This window comes from Lepisosteus oculatus, chromosome 4 (genome assembly GCF_040954835.1).
Source record: "Lepisosteus oculatus isolate fLepOcu1 chromosome 4, fLepOcu1.hap2, whole genome shotgun sequence".
Taxonomy (NCBI): domain Eukaryota; kingdom Metazoa; phylum Chordata; class Actinopteri; order Semionotiformes; family Lepisosteidae; genus Lepisosteus; species Lepisosteus oculatus.
This window is the reverse complement of record NC_090699.1, coordinates 12794817-12812496: the sequence shown is the minus strand read 5'-3', so window position 1 is coordinate 12812496 and position 17680 is coordinate 12794817. Positions and strand designations below refer to the sequence as shown.

The 17680-nt window shown below is 52.3% G+C and overlaps 1 protein-coding gene across 1 annotated transcript in view; it reads right to left on the bottom strand.

Annotated features, from left to right (window-relative positions):
* Positions 1–470: 470 nt before the first annotated feature.
* The window catches only part of LOC138238356 (solute carrier family 22 member 6-like), a 21151-nt gene continuing 3941 nt past the window's right edge, over positions 471–17680 (bottom strand). The window contains exons 3-10 of the mRNA XM_069188710.1: positions 17122–17276; positions 14092–14260; positions 8840–8963; positions 7833–7948; positions 7169–7383; positions 6523–6631; positions 4619–4822; positions 471–3871 (exon numbers count right to left, since the gene is read on the bottom strand). Of these exons, the coding sequence (XP_069044811.1) occupies positions 3793–3871; positions 4619–4822; positions 6523–6631; positions 7169–7383; positions 7833–7948; positions 8840–8963; positions 14092–14260; positions 17122–17276 (1171 nt within the window). The 3' untranslated portion in view covers positions 471–3792. The remainder of the gene's footprint in view (positions 3872–4618; positions 4823–6522; positions 6632–7168; positions 7384–7832; positions 7949–8839; positions 8964–14091; positions 14261–17121; positions 17277–17680) is intronic.

The window sequence follows — 17680 nt, the reverse complement described above, 5'->3', positions numbered from 1 at the left end:
AGATGAGACGTGAAACTGAGGTCCTGCCTCTCTGTGGTCAGTCAAGACCCCAGGGTGTCTCTCAGAAAGAGTAGGGGTGTGACCCCAGTGTCCTGGACAGACTCCCCCTGGTCTTTACCAGTCATGGCCTCCTGATCACCCCCCTCTCTGAACTGGCCTCATCACTCTGCTCTCCTCCCCACTGAGAGCTAGAGCATCATCACACTGGGGGGGTGGAGGGGATCCCCAGTACTGGACAGCACCGGGAGTGGAGGGTCCAGGAAGGAGCTGTAGAAGTGTCAGGATATTATTATTAGTAGTAGTAGTAGCTCTACGCCTTCACACGTGCAGTAATACACGGCACACCCAAAGCATCGCCATTCCCCCTCCCACATCATCACGTCACTTCCCCTGTGGTAACCCAGCAACTGGGGGAAGGCGTCACGCGGGCAGACAGCCGTGCTGAAGAGCACAAAACACAAACACACGTCCTTTATTTACGTCTTTATTTACTCTGTTTAAACTTTTTTTCCTTACGTGTATTTGTATTGTGATACGTACTTTACCCCCTCTGACGATGTTTTTGATATATGTACTCGTGTTTCAATGGTATTTTCTTTCGTTGTTTAAATAAAAACGTTTTTTTTAAAAAAAAAACAATACAAACACAAGTCCCACACGCTTCTATAAACCCTGCAGGGGCGGTTCGCCGCCGACACCCTCAGGATGGCGTCCCCCCTCCTCGTCGTTTTCATTAAAAAAGTCTTCCGAGGAAGACCGGCGTGTTAAATCATAAGGCGTTATTGCATCTGAAGTGCTGGCCATCTGTCTTGGTAACGGGCTCGTCGTCATCATCACGGCGAGCGCGACTCGGGTTCAAACTGCGTCCGCCCCGGTCTGTTACCGGACCTCACCGGCTCCCGGCTCGGCCCGGTCCCCAGCCCCTCCACAAGTCAGGCTAGGCTTAATAGCTGGTTACAACGAGATATCTCGTTATTTGGTAGAATACTTTTGGTTAAAACAGAAAGTATCTCCAGATTTATCTACCCAACGGCTTCCACCTGCTCTCCTAGCTTTGGTAAAAAAAAAAACTCCTGCGTAGTCCAATACAATTCCCCTACTACCAGAGATCGGATATCTTGGGGGAGAATAAATACATGCGTACTATTGTGGCCGAGAGATTCTTCCCAGGGATCAGGGAGAAAGTAATTCTTGATGACATAGATGGGGATTCTCCCGTCTCCGCTAGAACCGAATACATCCCTCTCCCCACGCCACCCAAAACTAGAGATATTCATTTTAAAACACGGAATAACATACACCCCTCTAAGGACTTTCCGAGAAAACGGCTCAACTCCGACTGTAACACCCGCGCCTTCTGCGGAGCAGATATTGAAACAACGGAACACATTATTTTTCCTCATGTCACCGTTCAACACCTTGCTGGAACACTGCTTGTTCTTGGCTATACAATATTCATCTCTGTGCACATCTAACTTCTAAAGATATTGTTCTCGGTGTCTCGAATCCAAACAGGGAAGTCCGTATAATGTTCAACGTTATTCTCTTGTTTGCAAACTTTTACATACACAGGTGTCGGGAAAAAAAATAAGTTAAAGATGAAAAAAATTATTTAAAGAATTTTCTAACTCGTTCAAGCTATACTGTAATTAACTGAAAATATTAAAAAATAAGCCTGGTGAGTTGGTCTACAAAAGTCTTTTAGCAGATAAACTTATTGAATGTAACCCCTAACACCACATAACCTCTGTACTATGGACAAAGTGTTTTTTTTTTTAAATAATAATGATAAAAATAATAATTGCTAACACTTAAATAGCTCTTTTCTGGACACTCCACTCAAAGCGATTTACAGGTAATGGGGATCCCCTCCACCCCCCCAGTGTGATGATGCTCCAGTCCGCTCACACACTCCAGCTCTCAGTGGGGAGGAGAGCAGAGTGATGAGGCCAGTTCAGAGAGGGGGGTGATCAGGAGGCCATGACTGGTAAAGACCAGGGGGAGTCTGTCCAGGACACTGGGGTCACACCCCTACTCTTTCTGAGAGACACCCTGGGGTCTTGACTGACCACAGAGAGGCAGGACCTCCGTTTTACGTTTCATCTGAAGGACGGCACCTTGTTTACAGTCTAGTGTCCCCCTCACTGTCCTGGGGCGTTAGGACCCCCACAGACCACAGGGTGAGCGCCCCCCTACTGGCCCCACTAACACCTCTCCCAGCAGCAGCCTCAGCTTTCCCAGGAGTCTCCCATCCAGGTACTGGCCAGGTTCATATCTGCTGAGCTTTTTTTACCCGTTTCATTCACTTGTTGCTACCTTGTTGTGTCACGTTGAGACGTCTGTATATTCGTATGTATATACCCCTGCTTTCTGTACTTTCCCTTTTTGTATTTTAATAACAATTTAAAAAAACACAAAAAAACCACGGACACCTTCCGGACGCAGGACCGCAGGCGACACCGACTCCCTCCCGCCGCGGTGTCGCACAGAAATACGTCCGGCCGGCCGCCCTGGCTTCGAGACACTCGTTCCGCCCTGCGCTGTCGTGTCCACTCGGGGCTCTCTTAGCCTCGCTGGGACGGTAACTCCAGTGGCAGTGCCCCCCCGGAGAGCTCAAGATGACGTTGTGTCAGCGCTCAGCTGTGTCCCACGCCGAAATGATTTATGTGAAATTTAACAGTAAACGAACTTGCTTGATTACCGTCTTGGTACCATCTTACCAAGGTTTCACGCGTCCTATGATCTTGAGGAAAAAAGTGCCCACTGGAGACTGTGAGCACAGTGGACATTGAGAGCAACAGACCTCTGTCAGATCTACCCTGTTGTTTAATTGCTATAACAAACTGCTGTAATAAATTGGATTTAAGTACATTCTGTCTCGAGGGCACGCTGTCTCGCAGGGCTGGGGATCGGGGTTCAGTCCTGGACCGACATTCAATGCTCCATCTGTTCAATTCCAGACAGGATCTGTGTGGAGTCTGCATGTTCTCCCTGTGTTCACCTGGGTTTCCTCCTGGTGCTCTGGTCTCCTCCCACAGTCCACAGGCATGCTGCTGGGAGAACTGGCCCTGGTGTGTGTGTGTGTGTGTGTCTGTGTGTGTGTGTGTGTGTGTGTGTGTTTCCTGTGATGGGCTGGTGTCTTGTCCAGGGTGTGTGTGTGTGTGTGTGTTTACTGTGATGGGCTGGTGTCTTGTCCAGGGTGTGTGTGTGTGTGTGTGTGTGTGTGTGTGTGTGTGTGTGTGTGTGTGTGTGTGTGTGTGTGTGTGTGTGTTTACTGTGATGGGCTGGTGTCCTGTCCAGGATGTGTGTGTGTGTGTCCTGTGAGGGGCTGGTGTCCTGTCCAGTGTGTGTGTGTGTGTCCTGTGAGGATCTGGAGTACCACACGTGCTGCCCAGAGCGCCACATGCACACACGTGCTGAGTGTGAGACGACACACTGAGACAGAGGCGTGTGGGAAGGGGACACATGACACATCTGGGCCTTTGGGGGGGGTGTCGTCGGGGCTTTGGGGCGGGGTTACCAGGGACAGGGCGGGCTCATCAGGGCTTTGGGGCGGGGTCACCAGCGACAGGGCGGGCTCATCAGGGCTTTGGGGCGGGGTTACCAGGGACAGGGCGGGCTCATCAGGGCTTGGGGGCGGGGTCACCAGGGACAGGGCGGGCTCATCAGGGCTTGGGGGCGGGCTCACCAGGGACAGGGCAGGGTCATCAGGGCTTGGGGGCGGGGTCACCAGGGACAGGGCAGGGTCATCAGGGCTTGGGGGCTTGGTCTGTCAGCCCTGGGGGTGTGGCTTCAGATGTCTTCCGTCTGCTGCAGATCCTTGCTGTCCTTCAGCATGAGCTCCTCCTTCTTGGTCTTCTGCCCACACATTCTGATGGAGAGAGATTCCGATGAAGCACTTCATATCTGCATTAAGGACGTCATACAGGAGGCCAGCTGGTCTGGTGGTCAAGGTGCTGACCCTGTTGTACCAGGAGGCCAGCTGGTCTGGTGGTCAAGGTGCTGACCCTGTTGTACCGGGAGTCCAGCTGGTCTGGTGGTCAAGGTGCTGACCCTGTTGTACCGGGAGTCCAGCTGGTCTGGTGGTCAAGGTGCTGACCCTGTTGTACCGGGAGGCCAGCTGGTCTAGTGGTCAAGGTGCTGACCCTGTTGTACTGGGAGGCCAGCTGGTCCAGTGGTCAAGGTGCTGACCCTGTTGTACCAGGAGGCCAGCTGGTCTAGAGGTCAAGGTGCTGACCCTGTTGTACCGGGAGGCCAGCTGGTCTGGTGGTCAAGGTGCTGACCCTGTTGTACCAGGAGGCCAGCTGGTCTGGTGGTCAAGGTGCTGACCCTGTTGTACTGGGATGTTCCCAGTTTGAACTCTGACCCCTGAATCCCTGCGTGATTTGGAGTTCTTGAACCCCCTGAGCTAAATGTTCAGAGGAGGTGATACTCTGAGGCCCAGCTGATGTCTCAGTTCACCAGTCCACCTCACTCCCCACAACACGCTGTGAGATCAATAACTTGATCCTGGTTGTATAAAACCTGAATGTGTTTCAGTATCCTGGCTCCACTGCTACAGTCCTAGCTCTCCCCGACCCTTGTGTGACCCCACGCTGGCCCGGGCGTGACCTCTCACCTCTCCTCCACGTCCTGGATGGTGTCAGGCAAGGCTGTGCCCAGGGTCTCGGGCAGGAAGGCAGCGATGACCCCCGAAATGATGGGGGCGACCCCGTAGACCACCCCCGACAGCCAGGGCAGGAACTCCCCCAGCAGCAGCACCACTGGGGACACCATGGAGCCCACCCGCGCCACCATGGACATCCAGCCTATCCCAGACTGCCTGGGAAAGAGGAGAGGAGAGACCAGATCAACGCTGGGACTACACTGACAGACAGGGACACCCTGCCTGCTGAGACTACACCGAGAGAGACAGACAGGACCGTATCCACACCCTGCCTGCTGAGACTACACCGAGAGAGAGAGACAGGACCGTATCCACACCCTGCCTGCTGAGACTACACCGAGAGAGACAGACGGGACCGTATCCACACCCTGCCTGCTGAGACTACACCGAGAGAGACAGACGGGACCGTATCCACACCCTGCCTGCTGAGACTACACCGAGAGAGACAGACGGGACCGTATCCACACCCTGCCTGCTGAGACTACACCGAGAGAGACAGACGGGACCGTATCCACACCCTGCCTGCTGAGACTACACCGAGAGAGACAGACGGGACCGTATCCACACCCTGCCTGCTGAGACTACACCGAGAGAGACAGACAGGGACCGTATCCAGACCCTGCCTGCTGAGACTATACCGAGAGAGACAGACGGGACCGTATCCACACCCTGCCTGCTGAGACTACACCGAGAGAGACAGACGGGACCGTATCCACACCCTGCCTGCTGAGACTACACCGAGAGAGACAGACGGGACCGTATCCACACCCTGCCTGCTGAGACTACACCGAGAGAGACAGACGGGACCGTATCCACACCCTGCCTGCTGAGACTACACCGAGAGAGACAGACGGGACCGTATCCACACCCTGCCTGCTGAGACTACACCGAGAGAGACAGACAGGGACCGTATCCACACCCTGCCTGCTGAGACTACACCGAGAGAGACAGACGGGACCGTATCCACACCCTGCCTGCTGAGACTACACCGAGAGAGACAGACGGGACCGTATCCACACCCTGCCTGCTGAGACTACACCGAGAGAGACAGACGGGACCGTATCCACACCCTGCCTGCTGAGACTACACCGAGAGAGACAGACGGGACCGTATCCACACCCTGCCTGCTGAGACTACACCGAGAGAGACAGACGGGACCGTATCCACACCCTGCCTGCTGAGACTACACCGAGAGAGACAGACAGGGACCGTATCCACACCCTGCCTGCTGAGACTACACCGAGAGAGACAGACAGGGACCGTATCCAGACCCTGCCTGCTGAGACTATACCGAGAGAGACAGACGGGACCGTATCCACACCCTGCCTGCTGAGACTACACCGAGAGAGACAGACGGGACCGTATCCACACCCTGCCTGCTGAGACTACACCGAGAGAGACAGACGGGACCGTATCCACACCCTGCCTGCTGAGACTACACCGAGAGAGACAGACGGGACCGTATCCACACCCTGCCTGCTGAGACTACACCGAGAGAGACAGACGGGACCGTATCCACACCCTGCCTGCTGAGACTACACCGAGAGAGACAGACGGGACCGTATCCACACCCTGCCTGCTGAGACTACACCGAGAGAGACAGACGGGACCGTATCCACACCCTGCCTGCTGAGACTACACCGAGAGAGACAGACGGGACCGTATCCACACCCTGCCTGCTGAGACTACACCGAGAGAGACAGACGGGACCGTATCCACACCCTGCCTGCTGAGACTACACTGAGAGAGACAGACAGGGACCATATCCGTAGAAGGAGAGAAGGAGAGAAGGAGAGAAGGAGAGATGGGGAGGTGGGGCGATGGGAAGAAGGAGAGATGGGGAGATGGGTAGTTACCGGATCACAGTGGGGAACAGCTCTCCAGCATACAGGAAACAGCACATGAAGGAGGCAGCCAGACAGCCCTTCCCCAGCACAGCCAGACAGGTCCGCAGCACCTGTAATTCTGATCACACACACACACAGGTGTCAGCAGGGCCTGAGTACACACACTGACACACACAGACACACACACAGGCGTCAGCAGGGCCTGAGTACACACACTGACACACACAGACACACACACAGGCGTCAGCAGGGCCTGAGTACACACACTGACACACACAGACACACACACAGGTGTCAGCAGGGCCCAAGTACACACGCTGACACACAGACGTCAGGAGTGCCTGTGACATCTTAATGTCTCATAATCCCCTTTGTACCTCACACTAGCATACCTACCTATCCCACAATCCCACTTGTATGTCCCACTGATACACATACCTATCCCACAATCCTCTTATATCTCACATTATTACATACACCTATCCCACAATCCCCCTTGTAACTCACACTGATACACACACCTATCCCACAGCCCCCCTCATATCTCCCACAGGCCCCCTTCTGGACACAATGTAAGAGCCGCGTCCCCCTGAGACACGCTGTTACAATGAGCAGGACACACAGGGAGTGGACAGGAAGTAGCACCGTGACGGACCGGACGGCACCAGCAGGTTGGCCAGCACGGTCAGCCCGGCGAGGACGAGCGCGCCGCTCTGCGTGGCCCGGCGCCCCAGCACGCTCATGGCCGCCGTGGCGAGCAGCTTGGCGGGGACGTCCACGGCGCCGAAGATCACCTGCATGAGGTAGAGGCTGACGCCGAACCTCGGCAGGTCCAGGGACAGGCCGTAGTAGGCGAAGCTGGTGGAGAACCTGGGGGGGAAGACCGCCCTCCAGCACTCAGGTTAGACGCTCACTCTTCCAATTAACACACTGGCTGGTTCAATTAACACACTAACTGGGTCGATTAAGACGCTAACTGGCCAATTTAGCCACTTAAGCCAATTAAGCCACATTAAGGCCTCAGGATGCAGAGTGGAGCCTGTTTTCCAGCCCTGGCCCTCCAGAACCCCAGTCCTGTAGGATGTCCAGGAGTCTTCAATACACACACTGGACAGGACACCAGCCCATCACAGGACTGGGAGGAAACCCAGGTGAACACAGGGAGAACATGCAGACTCCACACGGACAGCGGCCCAGGTTTGGAATCGAACCCAGGGCCCCAGTGCCGTGAGACAGCAATGCTAACCCCTGCGCCAATGTGCCACCCAAGTTATATGAGCTGCCTGGATCAGGAGCGAGAGGAGAGACAGCGCCCTCACCAGGCGAAGCTGAGGCAGACAGTGATTCTCCTCATGCCTGGTGTGCGCAGCAGGTCCAGGGCAGAGCTGGCCTTCCTGGAGACTGACAGCTCCTTCTGCATGGCAGCCTGCAGCACCTGGACACAGGGACAGACACACAGACAGGCTGACACAGAGACAGACAGGCTGACAGCTCCTCCTGCATGGCAGCCTGCAGCACCTGGACACAGGGACAGACAGACAGACAGGCTGACACAGAGACAGACAGGCTGACAGCTCCTTCTGCATGGCGGCCTGCAGCACCTGGACACAGGGACAGACAGACAGACAGGCTGACACAGAGACAGACAGACAGGCTGACACAGGGACAGACAGACAGACAGGCTGACAAAGAGACACACAGACAGACAGGCAGACTGACAGGCTGACACAGGGACAGACAGACAGACAGACAGACAGACAGACAGGCTGACACAGAGACAGACAGGCTGACAGCTCCTTCTGCATGGCGGCCTGCAGCACCTGGACACAGGGACAGACACACAGACAGGCTGACAGGTAGACAGACAGACAGACAGGCTGACACTGGGACACACAGACAGGCTGACAGAGAGACAGACACACGGACAGGCTGAGACAGAGACAGACAGACAGACAGACAGACAGACAGGCTGACACAGGGACAGACAGACAGGCAGACAGACAGGCTGACACAGGGACAGACAGACAGACAGGCTGACAGAGAGACAGACAGACAGACAGGCTGACACAGGGACACACAGACAGGCTGACAGAGAGACAGACACACGGACAGGCTGACAGAGAGACAGACACACGGACAGGCTGAGACACAGACAGACAGACAGACAGACAGACAGACAGACAGACAGACAGGCTGACACAGGGACAGACAGACAGACAGGCTGACACAGGGACAGACAGACAGACAGACAGACAGACAGACAGACAGACAGACAGACACAGGGACAGACAGACAGACAGACAGGCTGACACAGGGGCAGACAGACCTCGGTGTCGATCCTGTCCCCCTGGTCCTTGTGCCCGTTGAGTCTGGCCACCAGCCGCAGGTTCCTCACAGCTGCATCTGTCTTCCCCTTCAGCACCAGCCAGCGGGCCGACTCCAGCACCCACCTGCGGGCCACAGAGCGGGCCGGGCTCAGCGCCTGCAGTCACCCCTCATGACAGCGGCACTGCTCTCCCTTCGTTTTATATACCCCCCTCTCTCTCCTATATACCCCCCTCTCTCTCCTATATACCCTCTCTCTCCTAAATACCCCTGTCTCTCTCCTATATAGTCCTGTCTCTCTCCTATATACCCCCCTCTCTCTCCTATATACCCTCTCTCTCCTAAATACCCCTGTCTCTCTCCTATATAGTCCCGTCTCTCTCCTATATATCCCGTCTCTCTCCTAAATACCCCTGTCTCTCTCCTATATAGTCCTGTCTCTCTCCTAAATACCCGTCTCTCTCCTAAATACCCCTGTCTCTCTCCTATATAGTCCTGTCTCTCTCCTATATATCCCGTCTCTCTCCTTAATACCCCTGTCTCTCTCCTAAATACCCCTGTCTCTCTCCTATATAGTCCTGTCTCTCTCCTAAATACCCCTGTCTCTCTCCTAAATACCCGTCTCTCTCCTATATATCCCGTCTCTCTCCTTAATACCCCTGTCTCTCTCCTATATATCCTGTCTCTCTCCTAAATACCCCTGTCTCTCTCCTATATATCCCGTCTCTCTCCTAAATACCCCTGTCTCTCTCCTATATAGTCCTGTCTCTCTCCTAAATACCCGTCTCTCTCCTAAATACCCCTGTCTCTCTCCTATATAGTCCTGTCTCTCTCCTATATATCCCGTCTCTCTCCTAAATACCCGTCTCTCTCCTAAATACCCCTGTCTCTCTCCTTTATAGTCCTGTCTCTCTCCTATATATCCTGTCTCTCTCCTAAATACACGTCTCTTTCCTATATATCCCGTCTCTCTCCTAAATACCCCTGTCTCTCTCCTATATAGTCCTGTCTCTCTCCTATATACCCCTGTCTCTCTCCTTTATATCCCGTCTCTCTCCTAAATACCCCTGTCTCTCTCCTATATAGTCCTGTCTCTCTCCTATATATCCCGTCTCTCTCCTAAATACCCCTGTCTCTCTCCTAAATACCCCTGTCTCTCTCCTATATATCCCGACTCTCTCCTAAATACCCCTGTCTCTCTCCTATATAGTCCTGTCTCTCTCCTATATATCCCGTCTCTCTCCTAAATACCCCTGTCTCTCTCCTAAATACCCCTGTCTCTCTCCTATATATCCCGTCTCTCTCCTAAATACCCCTGTCTCTCTCCTATATATCCCGTCTCTCTCCTAAATACCCCCGTCTCTCTCCTAAATACCCCTGTCTCTCTCCTATATACCTCTCCCTCTCTCCTATATACCCCTGTCCCTCTCTTATATACCCCTGTCCCTCTCTTATATACCCCTGTCTCTGTCCTATACACCCCTCTCTCTCTCCTATACATCCCTCTCTCTCTCATATATACCCCTGTCTCTCTCAATATACCCTTGTCTCTATATGTACCTGTACCTGTACACAGATATACCTGTCTCTCTCACCAGGAGTACAGGAAGGAGATGTAGAAGCACACAGACACAGATATACCTGTCTCTCTCACCAGGAGTACAGGAAGGAGATGTAGAAGCACACAGACACAGATATACCTGTCTCTCTCACCAGGAGTACAGGAAGGCGATGTAGAAGGGCACAGACACAGATATACCTGTCTCTCTCACCAGGAGTACAGGAAGGAGATGTAGAAGGGCACAGACACAGATATACCTGTCTCTCTCACCAGGAGTACAGGAAGGAGATGTAGAAGGGCACAGACTCAGATATACCTGTCTCTCTCACCAGGAGTACAGGAAGGAGATGTAGAAGGGCACAGACACAGATATACCTGTCTCTCTCACCAGGAGTACAGGAAGGAGATGTAGAAGGGCACAGACACAGATATACCTGTCTCTCTCACCAGGAGTACAGGAAGGAGATGTAGAAGGGCACAGACACAGATATACCTGTCTCTCTCACCAGGAGTACAGGAAGGAGATGTAGAAGCGCACAGACACAGATATACCTGTCTCTCTCACCAGGAGTACAGGAAGGCGATGTAGAAGGGCACAGACACAGATATACCTGTCTCTCTCACCAGGAGTACAGGAAGGCGATGTAGAAGCGCACAGACACAGATATACCTGTCTCTCTCACCAGGAGTACAGGAAGGAGATGTAGAAGCGCACAGACACAGATATACCTGTCTCTCTCACCAGGAGTACAGGAAGGAGATGTAGAAGCGCACAGACACAGATATACCTGTCTCTCTCACCAGGAGTACAGGAAGGAGATGTAGAAGCGCACAGACACAGATATACCTGTCTCTCTCACCAGGAGTACAGGAAGGAGATGTAGAAGGGCACAGACTCAGATATACCTGTCTCTCTCACCAGGAGTACAGGAAGGAGATGTAGAAGGGCACAGACACAGATATACCTGTCTCTCTCACCAGGAGTACAGGAAGGAAATGTAGAAGGGAACAGACACAGATATACCTGTCTCTCTCACCAGGAGTACAGGAAGGAGATGTAGAAGGGCACAGACACAGATATACCTGTCTCTCTCACCAGGAGTACAGGAAGGAGATGTAGAAGGGCACAGACACAGATATACCTGTCTCTCTCACCAGGAGTACAGGAAGGAGATGTAGAAGCGCACAGACACAGATATACCTGTCTCTCTCACCAGGAGTACAGGAAGGCGATGTAGAAGCGCACAGACACAGATATACCTGTCTCTCTCACCAGGAGTACAGGAAGGAGATGTAGAAGGGCACAGACACAGATATACCTGTCTCTCTCACCAGGAGTACAGGAAGGAGATGTAGAAGGGCACAGACACAGATATACCTGTCTCTCTCACCAGGAGTACAGGAAGGAGATGTAGAAGGGCACAGACACAGATATACCTGTCTCTCTCACCAGGAGTACAGGAAGGAGATGTAGAAGCACACAGACACAGATATACCTGTCTCTCTCACCAGGAGTACAGGAAGGAGATGTAGAAGGGCACAGACACAGATATACCTGTCTCTCTCACCAGGAGTACAGGAAGGAGATGTAGAAGGGCACAGACACAGATATACCTGTCTCTCTCACCAGGAGTACAGGAAGGAGATGTAGAAGGGCACAGACACAGATATACCTGTCTCTCTCACCAGGAGTACAGGAAGGAGATGTAGAAGCGCACAGACACAGATATACCTGTCTCTCTCACCAGGAGTACAGGAAGGAGATGTAGAAGGGCACAGACACAGATATACCTGTCTCTCTCACCAGGAGTACAGGAAGGAGATGTAGAAGGGCACAGAAACAGATATACCTGTCTCTCTCACCAGGAGTACAGGAAGGAGATGTAGAAGCACACAGACACAGATATACCTGTCTCTCTCACCAGGAGTACAGGAAGGAGATGTAGAAGGGCACAGACACAGATATACCTGTCTCTCTCACCAGGAGTACAGGAAGGAGATGTAGAAGGGCACAGACACAGATATACCTGTCTCTCTCACCAGGAGTACAGGAAGGAGATGTAGAAGGGCACAGACTCAGATATACCTGTCTCTCTCACCAGGAGTACAGGAAGGAGATGTAGAAGGGCACAGACACAGATATACCTGTCTCTCTCACCAGGAGTACAGGAAGGAGATGTAGAAGGGCACAGACTCAGATATACCTGTCTCTCTCACCAGGAGTACAGGAAGGAGATGTAGAAGCACACAGACACAGATATACCTGTCTCTCTCACCAGGAGTACAGGAAGGAGATGTAGAAGGGCACAGACACAGATATACCTGTCTCTCTCACCAGGAGTACAGGAAGGAGATGTAGAAGCGCACAGACACAGATATACCTGTCTCTCTCACCAGGAGTACAGGAAGGAGATGTATAAGGGCACAGACACAGATATACCTGTCTCTCTCACCAGGAGTACAGGAAGGCGATGTAGAAGGGCACAGACACAGATATACCTGTCTCTCTCACCAGGAGTACAGGAAGGAGATGTAGAAGGGCACAGACACAGATATACCTGTCTCTCTCACCAGGAGTACAGGAAGGAGATGGAGAAGGGCACAGACACAGATATACCTGTCTCTCTCACCAGGAGTACAGGAAGGAGATGGAGAAGGGCACAGACACAGATATACCTGTCTCTCTCACCAGGAGTACAGGAAGGAGATGTAGAAGCGCACAGACACAGATATACCTGTCTCTCTCACCAGGAGTACAGGAAGGCGATGTAGAAGGGCACAGACACAGATATACCTGTCTCTCTCACCAGGAGTACAGGAAGGAGATGTAGAAGGGCACAGACACAGATATACCTGTCTCTCTCACCAGGAGTACAGGAAGGAGATGTAGAAGCGCACAGACACAGATATACCTGTCTCTCTCACCAGTAGTACAGGAAGGAGATGTAGAAGCGCACAGACACAGATATACCTGTCTCTCTCACCAGGAGTACAGGAAGGAGATGTAGAAGGGCACAGACACAGATATACCTGTCTCTCTCACCAGGAGTACAGGAAGGAGATGTAGAAGGGCACAGACACAGATATACCTGTCTCTCTCACCAGGAGTACAGGAAGGAGATGTAGAAGCACACAGACACAGATATACCTGTCTCTCTCACCAGGAGTACAGGAAGGAGATGTAGAAGGGCACAGACACAGATATACCTGTCTCTCTCACCAGGAGTACAGGAAGGAGATGTAGAAGCGCACAGACACAGATATACCTGTCTCTCTCACCAGGAGTACAGGAAGGAGATGTAGAAGCGCACAGACACAGATATACCTGTCTCTCTCACCAGGAGTACAGGAAGGAGATGTAGAAGCGCACAGACACAGATATACCTGTCTCTCTCACCAGGAGTACAGGAAGGAGATGTAGAAGCGCACAGACACAGATATACCTGTCTCTCTCACCAGGAGTACAGGAAGGAGATGTAGAAGGGCACAGACACAGATATACCTGTCTCTCTCACCAGGAGTACAGGAAGGAGATGTAGAAGGGCACAGACACAGATATACCTGTCTCTCTCACCAGGAGTACAGGAAGGAGATGTAGAAGGGCACAGACACAGATATACCTGTCTCTCTCACCAGGAGTACAGGAAGGAGATGTAGAAGGGCACAGACACAGATATACCTGTCTCTCTCACCAGGAGTACAGGAAGGAGATGTAGAAGGGCACAGACACTGCCAGTGTCAGCCAGCGCCAGTCGCGGATCAGGTAGGCCACGCCCGCCAGGAGCAGCTGGCCAATCGTGTAGAAGTATCCTATTCCTGTGCCAAACACGGTGCGCATGTGCACGGGGACCCACTCTAGAACTGAGGAGAGAGAGGAGAGAGAGGGGGGAGAGAGAGGAGAGAGAGGGAGAGGAGGGGGAAAGGAGAGAGAGGGGGAAGGAGAGAGGAGAGAGAGGAGAGAGAGGAGAGAGAGGGAGAGGAGGGGGAGAGCAGAGAGAGGGGGGAGGAGTGAGGAGAGAGGAGAGAGAGGAGGGGGAGAGGAGAGATGGTAGGAGGAGAGAGGAGAGAGGAGAGAGAGGAGGGGGAGAGGAGAGAGAGGAGAGAGGGCAGAGGAGAGAGAGGGGAGGAGAGAGAGGAGAGAGAGGGGGGAGAGGGGGGAGAGAGAGGGGGAGAGAGGAGAGAGGGGAGAGAGGGGAGAGGGGAGAGAGGGGAGAGAGGGGAGAGAGAGTCAGAAAGTGGTAGACAGGCACTCAAATGTACAGACACTCAGATAGACTGATAAAGAGACAGACAGGCACTGTCTGATCACATTTACACCCTACACACACTGATAGACAAACACGTCCACCAAAAACACAAAGGAAAATTTTTTGCCTGCTTTGTCGATTTCAAAAAAGCATTTGACTCGATTTGGCATGAGAGATTGTTTTACAAACTACTCCAAAGTGGCATAGGGGGCAAAGTGTACGACATAATTAAATCAATGTATTCAGAGAGCAAATGTGCAATGAAAATTGGAAACAAAAGGACTAAATTCTTCACCCAAGGCCGTGGGGTGAGACAGGGCTGCAGCCTGAGCCCAACACTGTTCAATATCTATATGTGCAGAGAAAAACTCCTAACAACAGGTGCAGGGCCGAATTAGGCCAGTACCCACTATTGATAAACATACAGAAAAGAATATTAAAGTATTGGCTACACCTAAAAAACAGTGACCAAAATTCCTACCACTACAGAGCCCTGCTGAGCCAAGAGCTGAGCCCAAAACAGAGCCCCCTGAGCCAGCTGGTCCTGAGGCTCACCGACCTGAGCCACACCGACACTAACCAGCCTCAGGACAGCACTGCTAGAGCACCACAACCCAGACTCAACCACATCACAGCACAGATCAAACAGCAATATCTCACATACTGGGACACACACACACAAACACAACATAAACTGGAATGCTACAGAACCCTAAACAGACAATACACACTAGCTGAATATTTGACCAAAATAAAAAATAACAAAAAGAAACAGACCCTGACGAAGTACAGGCTCAGTGACCACAGCCTGGCCATAGAAACTGGGCGACACAGGCAGACCTGGCTGCCCAGAGAGGACAGGCTGTGCTCCCACTGCCAGCGGGGAGAAATAGAGACAGAGGTGCACTTCCTACAGCACTGTGACTGATACTCTGGGATTAGAGAAACATTCTTCCCTAAACTCAGAAATCTAGTCCCAGAGTTCCCACACCTGCCAGAATCACAACGGGTCCCAATCCTACTGGGAGAGGGAGGAGGGAACTCAGTTGAACTGGCAACCCAGTATGTGATCTCCTGTCACAGCCTGAGGAACAGTGAGTCTGTCTACCAATAATGCTCCAGCCGCCTACAGTATATGTCAATATTTTATAATATGTCTTTGTTGTAAATGTCTGTAACATGTCTGTAGATTTTATTTTACTTCTATTTTTTGTTTTGTTCCATGTTCATTTTATTATTTTTATTTGCTTTGGCAACACTGATTGTACCCATCGGTCATGCTAATAAAGCACCTTGAATTGAATTGAATTGAGAGACTCAGAAACACAGTCACTCAGACACACAGACACACCAACAGAGACACTCAGACACTCAGACAGAGACGCACAGACACAAACACTCAGACACTCAGACGCACAAAGACTCAGACACTCAGACACTCAGACACTCAGACACTCAGACACTCAGACACTCAGACACACTGACACACTGACACACTGACACACTGACACACTGACACACTGACACACTGACACACTGACACACTCAGACACTCAGACACTCAGACACTCAGACACACTGACACACTGACACTCAGACACACCAACAGAGACACTCAGACACACCAACAGAGACACTCAGACACTCAGACACACAGAGACACAGAGACACAGAGACACAGAGACACACAGACAGACACAGACACACAGACACTCAGAAACTCAGACACTCAGACGGAGACACACTGACACACTGACACTCAGACACTCAGACACTCAGACACTCAGACACTCAGACACTCAGACACACCAACAGAGACACTCAGACACTCAGACACACCAACAGAGACACTCAGACACTCAGACACACAGACAGAGACACACAGACACTCAGACACACCAACAGAGACACTCAGACACTCAGACACACAGACAGAGACACACAGACACACAGACAGACACAGACACACAGACACTCAGAAACTCAGACACTCAGACGGAGACACACAGAGACACACAGAGACACTCAGACACACAGACACAGACACTCAGACACACAGACACACTGACAGAGACACACAGACACGCAGACAGACACAGACACACAGACACTCAGAAACTCAGACACTCAGACAGAGACACACAGAGACACACTGACACTCAGACACACAGAGACACAGAGACACACAGACACACTGACACAGACACTCAGACACTCAGACACTCAGACACTCAGACACGCAGACAGAGACACACAGACACACTGACACACTGACACTCAGACACTCAGACACTCAGACAGAGACACACAGACACACTGACACACTGACACACTGACACACTGACACACTGACACACTGACACACTGACACACTGACACACTGACACTCAGACACTCAGACACTCAGACACTCAGACAGAGACACACAGACACGCAGACAGACACTGACAGACAGAAAGCGGCAGGATGACTCACGCAGAGAGAAGCAGTTCAGGCTCATCCCGGACAGAGCCATCCCACACAGGAATCGGAACACGCAGAAGGCGGGGAAGGTGGGGGCGAAGGCGGCGCAGGTGCCACCCACAGCCATCAGCAGGTAGGAGAAGGTGAGGAGCATCCGCCGGCCAAACCTGAGACAGGACAGGGTCCGGAAAACTGGCATTACTGTGGATCACCTGAGGGGTCAGTGTGGGTCATCTCAGGGGTTACTGTGGATCACCTGAGGGGTCAGTGTGGGTCATCTCAGGGGTCAGTGTGGGTCATCTCAGGGGTCAGTGTGGATCACCTGAGGGGTCAGTGTGGATCATCTCAGGGGTTACTGTGGATCATCTGAGGGGTCAGTGTGGATCATCTGAGGGGTTACTGTGGATCATCTGAGGGGTCAGTGTGGATCATCTGAGGGGTCAGTGTGGATCATCTCAGGGGTTACTGTGGATCATCTGAGGGGTCAGTGTGGGTCATCTGAGGGGTCAGTGTGGATCATCTGAGGGGTTACTGTGGATCATCTGAGGGGTCAGTGTGGATCATCTGAGGG